At 48.7% G+C, this 19287-nt stretch overlaps 1 protein-coding gene across 5 annotated transcripts in view; it reads right to left on the bottom strand.

Moving 5' to 3' along the window:
• Positions 1–19287, bottom strand: part of mapk10 (mitogen-activated protein kinase 10) — a 573858-nt gene that overhangs the window by 309893 nt on the left and 244678 nt on the right. For 2 of the 5 annotated variants that reach the window (XM_070871056.1, XM_070871057.1), the window contains one exon: positions 16746–16855. The exons of the other annotated variants lie outside the window; for them this stretch is intronic. In XM_070871056.1, the coding sequence (XP_070727157.1) occupies positions 16746–16748 (3 nt within the window). In that variant the 5' untranslated portion in view covers positions 16749–16855. The remainder of the gene's footprint in view (positions 1–16745; positions 16856–19287) is intronic. 5 annotated transcript variants of the gene reach the window in all.

The raw sequence follows: 19287 nt of genomic DNA, 5'->3' as shown, positions 1-19287 counted from the left end.
TCTATTGTATATGTTCAACATCTCTGAGCCATATAGGAGGGCGGGTATCACTACAGCCCTGTAGACCATGAGCTTGGTGACAGATTTGAGAGCCTGATCTTCGAACACTCTTTATCTCAGACGGTCGAAGGCTGCGCTGGTGCACTGGAGGCAGTGTTGAAACTCATCGTCAATGTCTGCCCTTGTTGATAATACGCTCCCGAGGTATGGAAAGTGGTCCATGTTGTCCAGAGCCGCGTTATGGATCTTGATGACTGGGGGGTAGTGCTGTGTGGCAGGTTCAGGCTGGTGGAGGACTTTTGTCTTATGGATGTTTAATGTAAGGCCCATGCTTTCGTATGCCTCAGTGAAGATGTTGACTATGACTTGGAGTTCAATCTCTGAATGTGCGCAGACGCATGCGTCATCCGCATAATGTAGCTCGACGACAGAGGTTGGGATGGTCTTAGATCTGACCTGGAGACGACGAAGGTTGAACAGGTTCCCACTGGATCTGTAGTTTAGTTCCACTCCAGCGGGGAGCTTGTTGAGTGTGAGGTAGAGCATTGCAGCGAGGAAGATTGAGAAGAGCGTTGGCACAATGACTCAGCCCTGCTTGACCTCGGTCCGGAGGTGGGTTGGGTCTTTAATGGATCCATTGGTCAGGATCACAACTTGCATGTCGTCATGGAGCAGGCGGAGGATGGTGACGAACTTTTGGGGGCACCCGAAATGGAGGAGGAAGCTCCATAGTTCCTCGCGGTTAACAGTGTCAAAGGCCTTTGTAAGGTTAAAGAAGGCCATGTACAAGGATTGGTGCTGTTCCCTGCATTCAAGGACACTCGAGTCAAAGGCAGAGTCTCGGTTAAGAAGATTTTTGAATTGTTCCTTCCAGCGGCTCCTGACTGCCTCGGTGTCCTTGATGAGTGTCTCCCCGTTCTTGGCCAGCAGTGGGGTGTTTGGGCCGTAGGTGGCCTTGACTGCAGTGACGAATTCTCACACATCATGGCTGTTGGCCAGCTGCTGAATCTCCTGTGCTTTCTCCATCCACCATCAATTCTTAAGGTCGTTGTTTTAGGCTCAGAAATGCCCTGTGCTTGCGATTTATGAGCTCTTGGATCTCCTGGTCATTCTCATCAAACCAGTCCTGGTGTTTCCTGGTTGAGTGACCGAGCGTCTCTTCACAGGCATTGGTTATGGAGGCTTGGAGGGCAGACTGTGGGCATTCTGCATCTCGGGGTCATCAAGGGACGCCAGACTAGCAGCTCTCATCCGATCATGCCTCCCCAGAGGGTTGTGTCCTTGCCGACTCTGGCATTGAAGTTGCCGAGGAGGATCAGTTTGTTTAGTAAGGAAGCAGTAGCAGGACATTTGGAAAAGCATGATTCAATCAAGCAGAGTCAGTCTGGTTTTATGAAAAGGAAATCCATGTTTGACAAATTTGCTGGAGTTCTTTGCGGATGTAACGAGCAGGGTGGATAAGGGGGAACCAGTGGTTGTGGTGAATTTGGATTTCCAGAAGGCCAGGAGTTGCTCCTTTTTTTTGGGGGGTAACTTGGTTTTTCTGGCGTAACTTAAAAATCCCCATTTTGCACATTCAATTTGCACCAGTGTAAGTGAGTTCGTTACGATTTTTTTAGTTTCGTTTTTTTTTCTCAAAAGGGGGTGTTATCAGCCACCTACGCCAGTTCTGCCCATTGGCCAGCTAATAGTTACTCCAAATCTACTTAGGCCAGCGTATGTGGCCACTTCAGGAAACCATTGCGGAGAGTTAAGAAATCAGCGCAGGTAGGTACATCGGAGGCCATTCGGCCTGGGATAGGGGCGGGAGACCAGCAGAACTGATAGAAATCATCTAGGCAGGAGCCCTATCAGTTCTCCTGCCCGCTCAGCTTAACACAAAGTTAATTTACTATAAAACAGAAGCATTCATGGAAGTTTAAACTACAAAAATAAAAGAAGTAAAAGATTGTTGAATTAAATTGCCCTAATCTCACAACTAATTTAAACAACTATTTGTTTGCAATGATTATACTGGATCGATCGCATCGGGAGGCATCTTGGCTATGGCTAAGGGTGGGCAGGAGAACTGATAGTGCTCCTGCCTGGATGATTCTGCTGCCCGCCCGCCCCTAGCCCTGGCCAAGTGGCTTCCCAGTGTGATTTCTAAGATTAAAGTGATTAAAGCTTCAAATCAACTACCCCTACTCACAACAACATTTGGCCAGCATCGGGTCCCACACAGCGGCTGCGGCAAGACACGGAGAGGCTGGGGGCGAAGAGCTACTGCGCATGAGCGGACACTCCACTGCACATGTGCAGACGTCCCGGCACTGTTTTCAGCGCAAGAAGCTGGCTCCACCCCCGACTCGACTGGCCATGCTGCGCAACCACAGGGAGGAGGCCGGACAGCGGCCAATGTGGGAAGGAAATTTTTCGACGCATTTCTGAACGGAGAAAATCGGCGCATCTCCAGTGTGCCTAAAAACAGGCTGGGCCAAAATTGAGCCCTTTAGGTTACTGCACAAGATAAAAGCTCACTGAGTTGGGGGTACTATATTAGCATGAATAGAGGTTTTTAGCTAACTAACAGAAAACAGAGAGTCAGGATAAATGGGTCATTTTCCGATTGACAAACAGTGGCTAGTGGAGTGCCACAGGGATCGGTGCTGGATCCACAACTATTTACAATCTATATTAATGATTTGGATGAAGGGACCAAGTGTAATGTAGCCAAGTTTGCTGGTGATACAAAGATGGGTGGGAAAGCAAGTTATGAGGAGACACACAAAATCTGAAAAGGCATATAGACAAGCTAAGTGAGTGAGCAAAAATTTGGCAGATGGTGTATAATGTGGGAAAATGTGAGGTCATCCACTTTGGCAGAAATAATAGAAAAGCAAGAAAAAAGTGCTGCAATACAGAGAGACCTGGGGGTCCTTGTGCATGAAACACAAAAAGTTAGTATGCAGGTACAGCATGTAATCAGGAAGGCAAATGGAATGTTGGCCTTTATTGCAAGGGGAAATGTCCTGTGATAACTCTACAGGGTATTGGTGAGGCCACACCTGGAGTACTGTGTACAGTTTTGGTTTCTGTATTTAAGGAAGGATGTACTTGCATTGGAGGCTGTTCAGAGAAGGTTCACTAGGTTGATTCCGGGGATGAGGGGCTGACTTATGAGGAGAGGTTGGGCCTATACACAGTTCAGAAGAATGAGACATGATCTTATTGAAACTTATGATAATGAGCGGGCTCGACAAAGTGGATGCAGGGAGGATATTTCCAATCGGGGGGGAAACTAAAACTAGGGAACATAGTCTTAGAATAGGGAGCTGCCCATTTAAAACTGAGATGAGAAATTTCTTCTCTGAGGATTGTAAATCTATGGACTTCTCTGCCCCAGAGAGCTGTGGAGACTGGGTCATTGAATATATTTAAGGCGGAGATAGACAGATTTTTGAGCGATAAGGAAGTAAAGGGTTATGGGGAGCGGGCAGGGAAGTGGAGCTGAATCCATGACCAGATCAGCCATGATCTCATTGAATGGCGGAACAGGCTCGAGGGGCCAGCCTACTCCTGCTCCTATTTCTTATGTTCTTAACCCCACGTCCTCACTCCAAAACACATCAAGCAGTTTGGCCAACTTTCAGGATACAAGCTTAATTTCTTGAGTAGAGGAATATCTCTCAATCGGAACATCTCCACGCAAATACATAAATCCTATCAACCCATCACAAACTTTCTTCATGTGTCTGTGTATTAAATTAACACTCTATTCAAAAGGAACTTGCTTTCTCTAACCTACTTGCTGACCTGGACAAATGGAATAGTCTACCCATGCCACTCTTAGGAAAGACACAGGGAAATATCATGTCAGAATAAGATCAGCCTCCACATGAATTGGAAAAGTACCAAGGTACTCTGGGGCTCATTCCCATTACCCCAAGCACCCAAACCTCCCATGAAGGGAATAGAATTGTGGGCCTCACTTATATTTTGTGCAGTAAGTAAACCTACATTCAGTAGATGACCACAAATCTGGATACCTGCTCAGGGATATACTGCAAAACACCTCCGGAATGGTCCAGGCAGCGGAAGTGTTGCTTGAGCATACCGATTGTTTGTTCAATCGTGTTTCTGTTGGAGACATGTTTCTCATTGTAGGCCAGCTCTGCATCTGTGCCTGGGTTCCTGACAGGAATCATGAGCCTTTTCTGGAGGGAATATTCCTTGCAGCCCAGTAACCAGCCTATAACCTGATAGCATGGCTGGAATAAAGGTGACACAGAGGACTGGCACAGAATGAATGAATCATGACTGTTGCCAGAAAACCAAGCACAGAGTTGCATGATGTGTTGCCTTTGGTCGCAAACCAGCTATACATTTAGGGACTGGAATTCCTTTCAATTCATAAAAATGCCAGGCTGGTGATGGGGAGCATGCAAGGCAATGTTGGTACAGTCCATGGCACTTTGCACCCTGCGGAAGTCTACAGTGCAGCTGAAGCCTAGTGGTGTCTCATCCTGCTTCGCTCTGCCCATGGGGAAGGAAATGTAAATGTTGTTCCTGGTATAGACTGCTATATATGTAAACTTCTTTTTACTCTGTACAGCCACCAGAGGGCTCATCCCCTGGAGTCCCAAGGGATCTCATAATCCCTTGGGAGCACAGGTATTTAAGGAGGCCTCACAGGTTGGAGAGGCACTCTGGAGCCCTGCAATAAAAGACTACGGTCACACTTTACTTTGAGCTCACAGTGTTCAGTCTGACACTTTCTCCATGCACAACAACTGGCGACGAGATAAAAATAGCAAACCCAAAGATGCAGAGAACAGTGGGCATCCTGGAGAAATTCTCGGAGGGAGGTGATTGGGAAACTTTTGTGGAGCGACTCGACCAATACTTCGTGGCCAACGAGCTCGATGGGGAAGAGAATGCTGCCAAACGAAGGGCGATCCTCCTCACTATCTGTGGGGCACCAACGTATGGCCTTATGAAGAATCTGCTCACTCCAGCGAAACCCACGGAGAAATCGTACGATGATTTGTGCACACTGGTCCGAGAGCATTTGAACCCGAAGGAAAGCGCTCTGATGGCGAGGTACTGGTTCTACACCTACAAAAGGTCTGAAGGCCAGGAAGTGGCGAGTTATGTCGCTGAGCCAAAATGCCTTGCAGGACATTGCGAATTTGAAGGACATTTGGAGCACATGCTCAGAGACTTTTTTGTACTTGGCATTGGCCACGAAACCATACTTTGCAAACTTTTGACTGTAGAGACCTCAAGTAAGGCCATAGGGATAGCCCAGGCGTTCATTGCCACTAGTGACAATACGAAGCAAATCTCTCAGCACACAAGTGCTGCTACAAGTACTGTGAACAAAGTGATGTTGTTTTCAAATCCCAACGTACAGGGCAGGTCACACATACCTGCAGCTGCACGTCGCAGATGTCTCAGAGTCCACCATCAAGGGTGATGAAGGCAAGGCCATTAACACCTTGTTGGCGCTGCGGGGGTGATCATCGTTTCCATTCATGCTGATTCAAAGGGTATGTGTGCAAGGGCTGTGGAACAATGGGACACCTCCAACGTATGTGCAGGCGAGCTGCTAATCCTGTTAAACCTGCAAACCACCATGTTGCAGAGGAAGACAGATCCACGGAGGATCACGATGAACCAGAGCCTCAGACTGAGGAAGCAGAGGTACATGGGGTACACACATTCACCATGAATTGTCCCCCGATAATGCTGAATGTTGAACTAACTGGACTCCCGGTGTCAATGGAACTGGACACGGGTGCGAGCCAGTCCATCATGGGCAAAAAGATTTTCGAAAGACTGTGGAGCAACAAGGCCTCAAGGCCAGTCTTAACTCCAATTCGTACGAAACTAAGAACTTACACGAAAGAACAGCTTCCCGTAATTGGCAGTGCTACTGTAAAGGTCTCTTACGATGGAGCTTACCTCTGGGTGGTACCGGGTGATGGTCCCATGCTGTTTGGCAGGAGCTGGCTGGGAAAGATACGCTGGAATTGGGACGACGTCCGAGTGCTATCGCCCGCTGACGCCACTTTGTGTGCCCAGGTCTTAAACAAGTTCCCTTTGCTGTTCGAATTGGGAAATTCCAAGGAGCAAAAGTGAAGATCCACCTAATTCCGGGGGCACGACCCATCCATCACAAGGCGAGAGCAGTACCGTACATGATGAGAGAAAGGGTAGAGATCGAGCTAGACCGGTTGCAATGAGAGGGCATCATTTCACCGATCGAGTTCAACGTGTGGGCCAGCCCAATCGTTCCTGTCCTCAAGGGAGATGGCACCATCAGAATCTGTGGCGATATCAAAGTAACCATCAATCGTTTCTGCCTGCAGAATCAACACCCACTACCAAAGGCTGACGACCTCTTTGCAATGCTGTCGGCAGGAAAGACGTTCACGAAGTTGGATCTGACTTCAGCCTTCATGATGCAGGAACTGGAGGAATCATCGAAGGGCCTCACCTGCATCAACACACACAAAGGTCTTTTTATTTATAACAGATGCCCATTTGGAATTCGATCAGCTGCGGCGATATTCCAGAGAAACATGGAAAGCTTACTGAAGTCGGTCCCGCACACTATGGTCTTCCAGGACAACATCTTGGTCACAGGTCGGAACACAGCCGAGCATCTGCAGAACCTGGAGGAGGTTCTTAGTCGACTCAACCGCATGGGGCTCAGGTTAAAATGCTCGATGTGCGGTTTCCTGGCGTCTGAAGTGGAGTTCTTGGGAAGGAGGATTGCGGCGGATGGCATCAGGCCCACCAACGCGAAGATGGAGGCAATCGAGAATGCACCAAGGGCACAGAATGTGACGGAGCTGCGGTCGTTTCTGGGGCTCTTGAACTACTTTGGTAACTTCTTACCGGGTCCCAGCACACTGTTAGAACCATTGCATGTCTTACTACAAAAAGGGGATGAATGGGTTTGGGGCAAAAGCCAAGAAAATGCCTTCGTAAAAGCGAGAAAATTGTTATGCTCAAACCAATTGCTTGTGTTGTATGATCCATGTAAGCATTTGGTACTAGCATGTGATGCATCGTCATATGGCATTGGGTGTGTATTGCAACAAGCTAATGATTTTGGGAAACTGCAACCGGTTGCTTATGCATCCAGGAGTCTGTCTATGGCTGAGAGAGCCGACAGCATGATTGAGAAAGAAGCGTTAGTGTTTGTCTATGCTGTAAAGAAAATGCATCAATACCTGTGGGCTAAAATTCGAATTGGAAACTGACCATAAGCCACTCATATCCCTGTTTTCTGAGAATAAAGGGATAAATACTAATGCATCGGCCCGCATCCAGAGATGGGTACTCACGTTGTCCGCATACAACTACGCCATCCGCCACAGGCCAGGCACAGAAAACTGCGCCGATGCTCTCAGTAGGCTACCATTGCCCACCACGGGGGTGGAAATGGCGCAGCCTGCAGATTTATCCATGGTTATGAAGCATTTGAGAGTGAGCAATCACCCATCACTGCCCGGCAGATCAAAACCTGGACGAGCCAGAACCCCTTATTATCTCTAGTCAAAAGCTGTGTGCTTCACGGGAGCTGGTCCAGTGTCCAAGTGGAAATGCAGGAAGAGATAAAGCCGTTCAAGCGGCGCAAAGATGAAATGTCTATACAGGCAGACTGCCTTCTGTGGGGCAATCGAGTAGTGGTCCCCAAGAAGGGCAGAGACACCTTCATCAATGACCTCCACAGTACCCACCCAGGCATCGTAATGATGAAAGCGATAGCCAGATCCAACGTGTGGTGGCCCGGTATCAATGCGAACTTAAAGAGTCCTGCGTTCACAGATGTAATACATGCTCGCTGTTAAGCAATGCACCCAGGGAGGCGCCACTAAATTTATGGTCTTGGCCCTCCAAACCGTAGTCTAGGGTACACGTCGATTATGCAGGCCCGTTCTTGGGTAAAATGTTCCTTGTGGTCGTAGACGCGAACTCCAAGTGGATTGAATGTGAGATAATGTCGGCTAGCATGTCCGCTGCCACTACTGAAAGCCTACGGGCCATGTTTGCCACTCACGGCTTACCTGATGTCCTGATGAGCGACAATGGGCCATGTTTTACTAGTGCTGAATTCAAAGAATTCATGACCTGTAATCAGATCAAACATGTCACATCTGCCCCGTTTAAACCAGCGTCCAAAGGTCAAGCAAGGCTTGAAGAGGGTAACTGAAGGCTCACTGCAGACTCATCTATCCCGAGTCCTGCTTAGCTACCGCACGAGACCCCAATCACTCTGGGATCCCACCTGCTGAACTGCTCATGAAACGAGCATTCAAGACAAGGCTCTCGTTAGTTCACCCTGATCTACATGAACAGGTAGGGAGCAGGCGGCTTTAACAAAGTGCATACCATGATAGCGCAAATGTGTCACGCGAGATTTAAATCAATGATCCTGTATTTGTATCAAATTATGGATAAGGTCTCAAGTGGCTTCCTGGCACTGTCATGGCCAAAGAGGGGAGCAGGGTGTTTCGGGTCAAACTTTCAAATGGATTCATTCACCGGAAACACTTGGACCAAATCAAACTCAGATTCACGGACTATCCTGAGCAACCCACCTTGGACCCTACCTTTTTTGATCCCCCAACATACACACCAGTGGCAACCGGCACTACGGTTGACTACGAAGCAGAACCCATCATCCACAGCAGCCCTGCAGGGCCCAACATACCAGGCAGCCCAGCAAGGCCAGCTGCACAGCAGCCCAGCGAGGGCCCAACAAATGATTCAACAATACCAGCTTTCACACTGAGATGATCAACCAGGGCAAGAAGGGTCCCAGATCAACTCACATTGTAAATAGTTACACTATTGACTTTGCGGGGGGAGCGTTGTTATATATGTGGACTTGTATTTACTCTGTACAGCCACCAGAAGGCTCATCCCCTGGAGTCCCAAGGGAACCCATAATCCTTTGGGAGCACAGGTATTTAAGGAGGCCTCACAGGTTGGAGAGGCACTCTGGAGACCTGCAATAAAAGACTAAGGTCACACTTTACTTTGAGCTCACAGTGTTCAGTCTGACTCTTTCTCCATACACAACAGTTAGTATAAAGAAACATTAAAGAAAGGCAGACCATTGGAGTGAAAGTACCCATCCACTAGATTAAAGTGAGATAATCTGGGCACCATCCAAGACTAGAGAGACAGTTTGAAATGGGCCCTTGATACCAGACCGGGTACTGCTTGTTCGGAGTAAAAGAGTTCAGGTGAATTCCAGTGAGGTAAAAGAATGCATAACATAGACAAAGTAGGGTTGATGGAAAATTACTGGAAGCAGGCGTGGCCAAGATACTACCTCTGGCCTGAGTGACAATAGTATTTTGACCACTAGAACCAATTAAAAAAGATGATTTTGTTAAAGACCATGGGGCCAAAATTTGGTTGATGTTCCGCCCACATCCGCTGAGGACCCACCGCAAATGTTGGTTTTCTGGGCAATTCCTCCGGGACCGGCCATCTGCCATCGAGGTTCGGTGGAAGATTGGTGGGGAAGGGTTCTGCCGATGTCAGATCGTGCCCATGCCGGATGTTCGTAAAGTGCCATTTTCATCAGTTATGCTGGCCTCTGGTCGTCCTGCCACCCGCCAGAAGGACCGCTCGGGAAAAGTAGGTTTTCCCAGGATGTTAGTCGGCCAGCAGTGAGATTGGGTGGGAGGGAGAGGTGGACGGAGGTCAGGCAGCACAGAGAATGGGAGGCTGGTGATCTGATGGCAGTCGTGCAGCATGGAGAATGGGTGGGCATGAATGTTGGAGAGCGGGAAGGAGTGCTGGAGGCCATCACATCACGGCAGCCGGGCGGTTGCTGCACCATATGAGTGGGATTGCTGGAAAAAAGTTAGGTGCATGTTGCATTACTTTATTGCTGATTGTAATGTTTAAATTGGATATCATAAAAGCGACTGAAATGTATCTAAGCTGATGGAGGCTTTTTTGTTGGACCTTGCTGAAAGTCCATCATTGAGAAGCCCAATGGCAAAGGGAAAATTATTATGAGTAACTGAAAAGTGTTCAGTATGTCACATTTTGTACATCCAAGCTGATTCATTAATTGTGTCACACAATGTACTGCAACGTAACTGATGATCATGTCATCTCAGGGGTGGCACTCCTCTATGTTTGGCCTTGAAAAAATAGGGTTGCAGTGCAAGCCTTAAGTTCTGGCCTGCAAGTAGGTAAAGTGAGAGTAATTGAATGGCAGGCTTCCTGCATTGGTGACCCTTCCTTGTCATGTTGCGATGGCCTGATGACAGGACCCATTATACAATACAGTCAGATGTGTGGATGTGAAGATATTCATGATGAAGCAGATGACCTGAGGGACAGATGTGTGTTTCTCACAATGTACCAGACGACTCTAAAATGACACAAGCACCAACAGAGGGTCAGCAATGTGAATGTATTTACAAGTGCACAATAACAAAGGTTGCTTAAGATTATTACATTTACATAAATTTACAGGAGCAACACCCACCCCTCTACCCAGCACCACCACCTCTCTTCCCCCCACTTGCAGCAATGCCCGATGTCCTCTTCCTCCCCATGCCTACACGACGGCGTGGCGCTCCGCTGTCCGTCACTGCCTCAGGTTGAGAAGGTTGTGCAGGAGGGCAGCGGGATGTCTGCAGACGTGTGCGTCTTGGTGAAAAGGTAGGGCGCGGGGATCTCTTGCTCCTCCAGATCTGTCTGCCTTGTGGGGTCGGGGGCTTGCATTGCGCATGCAGAAGCCATCTCTTGTCTCATGGCCTCAACGCTTTCCGTTGTGCGCTCCAAGACTAATGAGCCGGTCCATCCTCTGATCACACTGCTGGATGAAGGAGGCTATGCTGCCAGCTATCCCAGCCATGCTCTGGAGCATGTCGCGACCTATCTCCACACCGGTGCTTGATAGCTGCACCATCTGGTTGAGTAGAGAGAGCCGTGATGCATCCGCAGGTGGTTTCTGGGTGCTGGCGCCTTGCTTCCCTTCAAGCCACGACCTCTGTGTTTGGTTGAGCTTGCATCTGTGGAATCAGTTGGAAAGCCCAGGAAATCAGAACCCGACACCGAGGTTCTGCGGATACTTGGCTCACATGGCAAGAGGCTGATGTCAGCCACTTCTGGTTCCTCCAGGTCAAGGGGCAGAAAGATAGGCCCTTCTCCCTCGTCTCTCTCCTGTTCTTCCTGGCCCTGGGTGGCAGAGGTGGCAGCGGTGGAAATGGGTGATCATGGGGAGGTGGGGGAGGGTAGCTGCAGGAAGGATCCGGTGTCTTCAGGTGTGGAGAACGTCAGGGTGGGAAATGCTGGGGTCTAACAGCTTCTGTGAAGGCCAGAGGTCTATGGTCTCTCTCGATCCGTGCTGTCCAACTCATCATCTGCAATAGAGGACAACATTTCAGTCTGTCGGCGGGGCGGGGGGCCGGGGAGGGTGGTAGTGGTGGTCAAGCTGAGATGTGAGGCGTTCAATCTCACATTATGCCAGCAAGGAGTTCCATCTGTACATGTCCACACCAATAATGGCCGATAAAATGTGCGTTCAACCGTGAGTGCCTTAACATTGCATGTACTTTCATGCCATGAGCATTGCTGACACCAGAGATGTGTATAACCTTACCGCGTGGTCGCACCGGATCTGCATCAATGTCTGTGGTTGCACGGCGGCGGTCACCCACCAATGCCAACGCACGGTCCTCCAGCCTGGTCAATTCGACCAACTCTTCTGGGCCCCCTCCAGTCGCACTCAGGCTTGCCTGGTTGGTTGCTTGTTTTTTCTGCATAAAGAAACGCTGCAGCCTTTAGCCCCTTTTGCTGATGCTCCCCACACACACATATCTGGCACACAACGTTTTTGGCCTTGGAGAGGAGGGGTAGAATAAATTTGTACTCACTCTAGCTGACGCCAGCAAATCATTCCAACATTTGTGGCATTGGTCCCTATCCCGCTCAAAACTGCCCATTGCAGTCACCATCTCACCAATGTCCATCCAAAGACGTCAGTTTGGATTGGTGGAGGCTTGCCACAAGCATCCCGGGTGAGTTTGTTGTACCTACACTCCACCTCCATCACTAGCTCATCCAATTTCTGTTCAGTGAACCACGGAGCTCTGGGCCTGGTTTTGCCAGTCTTCATTGAAGATTTTTGGCCACACATTCTCAATGATGGGTGAAATAGCTGCTGAATAGTTTGTGGGTTTAAATTTCTCACACTGCCGCTCTGCAACTCAGACTATCCCCTCTCCAATGTCACCTCTCTGCTCTCTAACTTCCAACTATGTCCTCTGTAATGCCACCTCTCTGCTCTCTAACCTCCAAATCTGTTCTCTCCCCTATCACACTCACAGGTGGAATAAAGTACTCTCTTTTTATGCTCATGCGCAGTTCCCCAATCAGCCTCCAAGGACCATGAAAGGACTACACGTCGGATCAAGAAAACTACCAAATAAAACCAGAAATTTCGCAGTGGAGGCCCTCCGAAGGTCCTCGAGTGAAGAGGCCTCCAACTGACGCACAGTAGTGATGTCAGCCTCCAAGTCCTGCTCCCGCCCGCTCCCGACCACTGACTGCCGCTCCCGCTGCCGCCCACGCAACAGAGCCAAAAATGGCTCCCGGCAGGACCTGGCGGCAGCGGGCGGCGAAAACGGACCTTACTGGGGCCGCCGAGAAATGGGCGGGCCATAACCGGGACCAAATTCGGGCTCCATATATGGACACTGGCAAAACAAACCTTTGATAAGAAATAGGCTAAAACATCAATACTCAAGGAATAGCTTCACACACAGACTGCTGGGCGAGCAACAAACAGACTGAAGACGACGTCACCTGTGTCCAAAAGATTCCAGAGACCAAGGGCTGCGAGCTTTCATTCAGTTATCGCCTTTTGTTAAGTATACTAAGCTGTAAGCTTAATAAATCTTAATCTATTGCTCAAACATACTGACTGCTGCTTATTGGTGTCTTGTCCAAGAACCTTTAAAAAGTTCTACAAGTGCAACACCAGAATAATCTAAAAGCAAAATACTGCGGATGCTAATCTTCACCTCAACATTTAATACCTTTCCAGTCAGAAAACAGACCAAAAATGATCAGAAGTTAACCAGCAGCCTGAAATGACAAACCAGCAACTAACATGTAAGTACTGGATGATCCCTTTAAATATTTAACTTGTTAAACTTTTTTTCTATCCTGATTTTTTGCTTAAATTGAGTATTTTTTCTTAATCTGTCAATATCCCCATGGGAATTGAAGAAGCATCTGAATCTGAGACTGTGAATGCATATATTCTAATTATTTTTTAAACATCACAGTAAGTTTTGAGAAGCAACTCATATGTGAGAGTTACCCTAAATCCTTCGCAGCTTTGTTATTAGTGAGTTGTCTAGCCACCTTTTCTGTGGCCATTTTTATCACATCTATGACATACTTCATTAATAGCACTAACAAGATCGATCCTAGGTTATTGAAATAAACATATAATAATAGGATCCGGCAGTGAATTGCAAAGCAATAATTCAATCAAGCAATTTTGTTGATGACATCTATAAGACTAAGCATCAACAAAATTGCAAGCGTTAAACTTATTGCCAGGCATTTGTGTTATTCCTGATATAAATAAATAGGGGCTGGAAATCCTTATCTTTATTGGAAATGAAAATCGGGGGAGATGTAAAATAGTCAGCCTATTCGCTATCACCCGTTTTACACAATGGTACAAAGTCAAAATTACCCCCATTAAGTGAAAGGCCTTGAAATTCTTAGGGGGTTGTCCCAATCTCCCGCCATAACTCCAGCAAGAAACCATTGAACCTCGCCCCATCGAAAAAAATAACAGGATCTGGCAAAATGATGATTTTTAGCCATTCCATCAGTGTCCTACCAGATTTACGGTGGGACACTGGGACAAACCTACTGAATTTCAGGGCCAAAGTCACTGGCCTAGAAATTCAAGTAGGCTGGAAGCCTGCCCATAACAGCGCCAGCCAAGGCTAACGATCACCCATCAAGAGGGCGCAGGCAGCACTGGTATTTTGGTGCTGCCTGCTAATTAAAATCAGCGGTGTGGCGAATTTGTGATGTAACATGCTCTTTCTGGTGCTAAGCTCAGCAGGAGGCTGAAGGTCATGTCTGTGCCCTGTTTAGTGAAGGAGAATGGGGAAGAAAGGTGCGAACCTGTCGGCAATGTACGGAACAGTTGTCGTATCTGTTACATCAATTTACCTGCCACCCGCTCACCAATCAATGTTACAGCATTGCATTCAGCTTTTGTGGAGAAAGTTTAAAGCGCATCAAAATGACACAAGCAAAGCTCTGGAACCTATCTATGGTAGTCATCTTTGAATCAGCTCAGGCTCCGGCTGTCAAAATTTTTGCAGATGGAAAAAGGGTTCGGCAAGTAGTTGATGCATTTGTGTGGAGTATGTCGACTGTGCCGGGGAAGTCTGTGGTTTGCTTGGACTTTGAGTTTTATGGGATCGAAGGAGAGAGGGGAGGCATGGGTGTACAATGGGGCAAATTAATTAGTGGAAGTCTGTACCCCTTATAGCGCTGAAGAAGACATGCAGCATTCAGTGTTAATGAAAGGGACCAGAGGTAATTTTTATTTACATTGAGCCAAGATGGTCCATGTAATGCTTTCAAGGACTCTCCCCATCACTTTACCCATACATCTCATTCTAAAGGAATAGAGACTAAGCCAAGCTATTTATTTTAAATGCTTGTTTAAATTTTCATGAAGCAGGAAGAAAAGGTTATAGGACAGGAATGATAAAATCCAGTGCTTTGTAGTTTTTGAAACTGTGGGCCCAAGTTTCGAGCCACGACTAGAACGGCGCAGTCCCGACCTGGACGCCCGTTTTTCGCGCCACAAAGTGCGCCTAAAAAAACCCTCCAGATTCTCCACCTCCCTACAGGTCCTCTGGCCCTCGGCGCGACGCAGCACAGCAGGAGCTGTAGGGGGCGGAGCCAGGTCCCTGCGCTGAAAACAGTGCCGGGACCTCTGCACATGCGCGCTACAGTGGGCGCGCATGTGCAGTAGCTCCAGGCGCCCAAAACTGTGTGGGAGGGGCCGAAGCACGCAGCCCCTAGCCCTGGCCGAATGGCCTCACTGTGGCTGCGTGAATAAGGCTCCTCCCACGGCCAGCTCCTGCTTCCTCCCGACCCGACTCGACTCCCGCTTCCCGCCTCCGGACCGGACCCGACCCGACTCCCGCTCCCCCCCCACCCCCGCCTCCGGACCCGACCCGACTCCCGCTCCCCCCCAACTGCCCCCGGACCGGACCGGACCCAACCCCCGCTTCCCCCCACCCCCCGCCTCCGGACCCGACCCGACTCCCGCTCCCCCCCCCCGCCCCCGGACCAGACCGGACCCGACTCCCGCTTCCCCCCCCCCCCCCGCCCCCGGACCGGACCCAACTCCCGCTCCCCCCCCCCCCCTGCCCCCGGACCGGACCCGACTCCTGCTCCCCCCCACCCCCCCCCCCGGACTGGATCCGACCTAACCTCCCTCCCTCCGACCTGACCTCCCTCTCCCTCCCCCCGACCCGAACTGAACCGACCTCCCTCCCACCATCCCCACCAACGCCACCTACCTGTAAATCTGGTGCTGGGGACGGGCCCTGCCCAAAGTCTCGGGCCCAGCCCGTTCAGCCTCCCTCCCCCTTCTCCTTTCCCCCCCCCCTTCTCCTTTCCCTCCCCCCCCATCTCCTTCCCCCCCATTTCCTTCCCCCCATCTCCTTTACCCACCCCATCTCCTTCCCCCATCTCCTTTCCCCCCCCAAACTCCTTTCCCTCCCCCCATCTCCTTTCCCTCCCCCCATCTCCTTTCTCCCCTTTATCCCTTTCTCCCCCTCCCCCCTTCTCCCCCCTCCCCCTTCTCCCCCATCCCTCCCCTTCTCCCCCTTCCCTCCCTCTGCTCCCCCCTCTCTCCCTCTACCCCCCTCCTCCCCCTCCCATCGCTGTCAGACACACAGACACTGACAGACAGAGAATGAGAGACACACACAGACAGACAGAGAGATAGAGACACTGACAGAGACACACTGGTGGGGGGGGGGCATCCCAGCACGCTGTTGGAGGGCTCCCGGTGCTGCAGTCGGTAAGTAGAAAATGTTTTATTTATTGATTTAAAAAAAAAAATTATTTCTTATTAATTTGTTTTGATTGATTTATTGGTTGATTTATTGATGTATTTATCATTTATTATTGATGATGGCTCTTTATTTGTAAAACTGAAGTGTTTAATGTTTGTAAACTTCCCTTTAAACCCCCCCTCCCCCATTCCCTATGCCTGATTTGTAACCTACGCCTGATTTTCTAAAGTGTAGACAAGGTTTTTTCAAGCTTACAAAAATCTTCACTTACTCCATTCTAAGTTAGTTTGGAGTAAGCTTTCACTGACGGACACGCCCCCTTTTGAAAAAAAAATTCTGTTCCAAAGTGAAACTGTTCTAACTGACTAGAACTGGAGCAAACTAAATGATGAGAATTCCGATTTCTAAGATACTCCGTTCTACACCAGTTGCTCCTAAAAATCAGGAGCAAATCATGTGGAAACTTGGGGCCTGTTATACTGTAATCATAATTTCATTGATATGCTGAGCTCACTTTAGTTTCTAGATTAGGAGGGTCTGACAACAGAGGGCCTTTTACTCTTCCATGGTGAAGACTGAGTACTCATATCTGATAACTTAAAGAATTTAATTCACACTTCAGATTTCAGAGATCGAAACACTGACCATCCATAGGTGATTCCTGATCCAAACCTCAAGCTTACTCTTCTGGTCACTCACAAGTAACCACCTGCAATATTCTGCATCTTCCCATTTGTTACTTTCAGTACTGCAACCTAGAATAGAATCATAGAAATGTTACGACACAGAAGGAAGCTATTTGGCCCACCATGTCCATGCCAGTCGAGAAAAAGCTACCCAGCCTAAATCCACTTTCTAGCACTAGGTCTGTAGCCCTGTAGGTCGCCACTCTTTAAGTGCACATCCAAGTACACTTTAAATGTGATGAGGATTTCTGCCTCCACCAGCCTTTCATAAGAACATAACATAAGAAGTAGGAGCAGAAGTAGGCCATAAGGCCCCTCGAGCCTGCTCCGCCATTCAATACGATCATGGCTGATCTGATCGTGGACTCAGCTCCACTTCCCTGCCCACTCCCCATAACCCCTTATTCCCTTATTGTTTAAGAAACTGTCTATTTCCATCTTAAATTTATTCAATGTTCCAGCTTCCACAGCTCTCTGAGGCAGCGAATTCCACAGATTTACAACCCTCAGAGAATAAATTTCTCCTCATCTCTGTTTTAAATGGGCGGCCCCTTTTTCTAAGATCATGCCCTCTAATTCTAGTCTCCCCCATCAGTGGAAACATCCTCTCTGCATCCACCTTCTCAAGCCCCCTCATAATCTTATACGTTTCGATAAGATCACCTCTCATTCTTCTGAATTCCAATGAGTAGAGGCCCAACCTACTCAATCTTTCCTCATAAGTCAACCCCCTCATCTCCGGAATCAACCTCTTGAACTTTCTCTGAACTGCCTCCAAAACAAGTATATAATTTCGTAAATATGGAAATCAAAACTGCAAACAGTATTGCAGGTGTGGCCTCACCAATACGTTATATAGCTGTAGCAAGGCTTCCCTGCTTTTATACTCCATCCCCTTTGCAATAAAGGCCAATATACCATTGGCCTTCCTGATCACTTGCTGTATCTGTAGACTATCTGTTACACTCATAATAAATGGTCAGACCGAGTACTGTGTGTAATGAGCAAGTGTGACCTTAGCTCCTTTATTATAGTTCCAGAGCACAGGTACCTCGTGGGTGGCCTGCTTCTATACTGTGCTCCCAAGGGATCCCAGCATCCCTTGGGACTCCAACAGGTAGGACCTCTGGTGGACAGGTGTGATGCAGGTTACAAGGGGTTAAATACATAACATCACTCCCCCGTTAAGTCAAAAATATACTTATTTACAAAGTGAGACGATCTGGGGCTTTACGCTCGCTTGTTGATCGTCTCGGTACAAATGCTGGTGTGGTTGGGATGGTCGGTTCTTCATTGGGCTGTTGGGCAGCCGGCCTTGCCGGACTACTGGGGATGATGAGCTCTGTTTCATGGTCAACTGTGATGTCAGTTGCCACTTGTGTGTGTGTTGGAAGGTCAAAGTTGGTGGTGTCCTCTTCAGGTTGTTCATAGCTGTTGGTGAACCACAGTTTAATTTGGCCCAAGTGTTTTCTGTGCGTTTGTCCATTAGTCAGTTTGACTTGAAATACCCTACTGCCCTCTTTGGCTGTGACCGTGCCAGCGAGCCATTTCGGACCATGTTCATAATTGAGCACAAACACAGGATCATTGATTTCAATATCGCGCGACAAGTTTGCGCGGTCATGGTACAACTTTGTTGATGCCGCTTGTCCTCCATGTGATCATGTAGATCTGGGTGGACCAGAGAGAGCCTTGTTTTAAGCGCCCTTTTAATGAGCAGCTCAGCTGGGGGAATCCCGGTGAATGAGTGGGGTCTGGTGCGGTAGCTGAGCAGTACGCGAGACAACCGGGTCTGCAGGGAGCCTTCCGATACGCGTTTCAAGCTTTGCTTGATGGTCTGAACTGCCCGTTCTGCCTGGCCGTTGGATGCGGGCTTGAACGGCGCAGATGTGACATGTTTGATCCCGTTGCGGTTCATGAATTCTTTGAATTCGGCATTGGTGAAGCACGGCTCATTGTCGCTGACCAGCACATCAGGCAGGCCGTGCGTGGCAAACATATCTCGTAGAATTTCAATGATGGACATGGACGTGCTTACAGACATTATTGCACATTCAATCCACTTTGAGTAAGCATCCACGACAACCAAAAACATTTTGCCTAGTCTATGGATCCTCGACCACGGTTTGGATGGTCAGGACCACAAACTTAACGGTGCTTCTCTGGGTGCATTGCTCAACTGAGAGCAAGTGTTGCACTGGCGCACACATGACTCTAAATCTGAGTCGATGCCAGGCCACCGCACGTGGGATCTGGCTATGGCTTTCATCATCACGATGACTGAGTGGATGCTATGCAGTTCGCAAATGAATGTGTCTCTGCCTTTCTTGGGCAAGACTACGCGATTGCCCCACAAAAGACAGTCCGCTTGCAGGGACAGCTTCTCTTTGCGTTTGTGGAATGGCTTAATCGCTTTCTGCATCTCCACTGGGCCACTGGACCAGCTCCCATGGAGGACACAGTCTTTTACCAGAGACAGTAAAGGATCCTGGCTGGCTGGT

Source organism: Pristiophorus japonicus, chromosome 2, assembly GCF_044704955.1.
Source record: "Pristiophorus japonicus isolate sPriJap1 chromosome 2, sPriJap1.hap1, whole genome shotgun sequence".
In the NCBI taxonomy this organism is placed as follows: domain Eukaryota; kingdom Metazoa; phylum Chordata; class Chondrichthyes; family Pristiophoridae; genus Pristiophorus; species Pristiophorus japonicus.
This window is presented reverse-complemented; position numbering and strand designations above follow the sequence as displayed.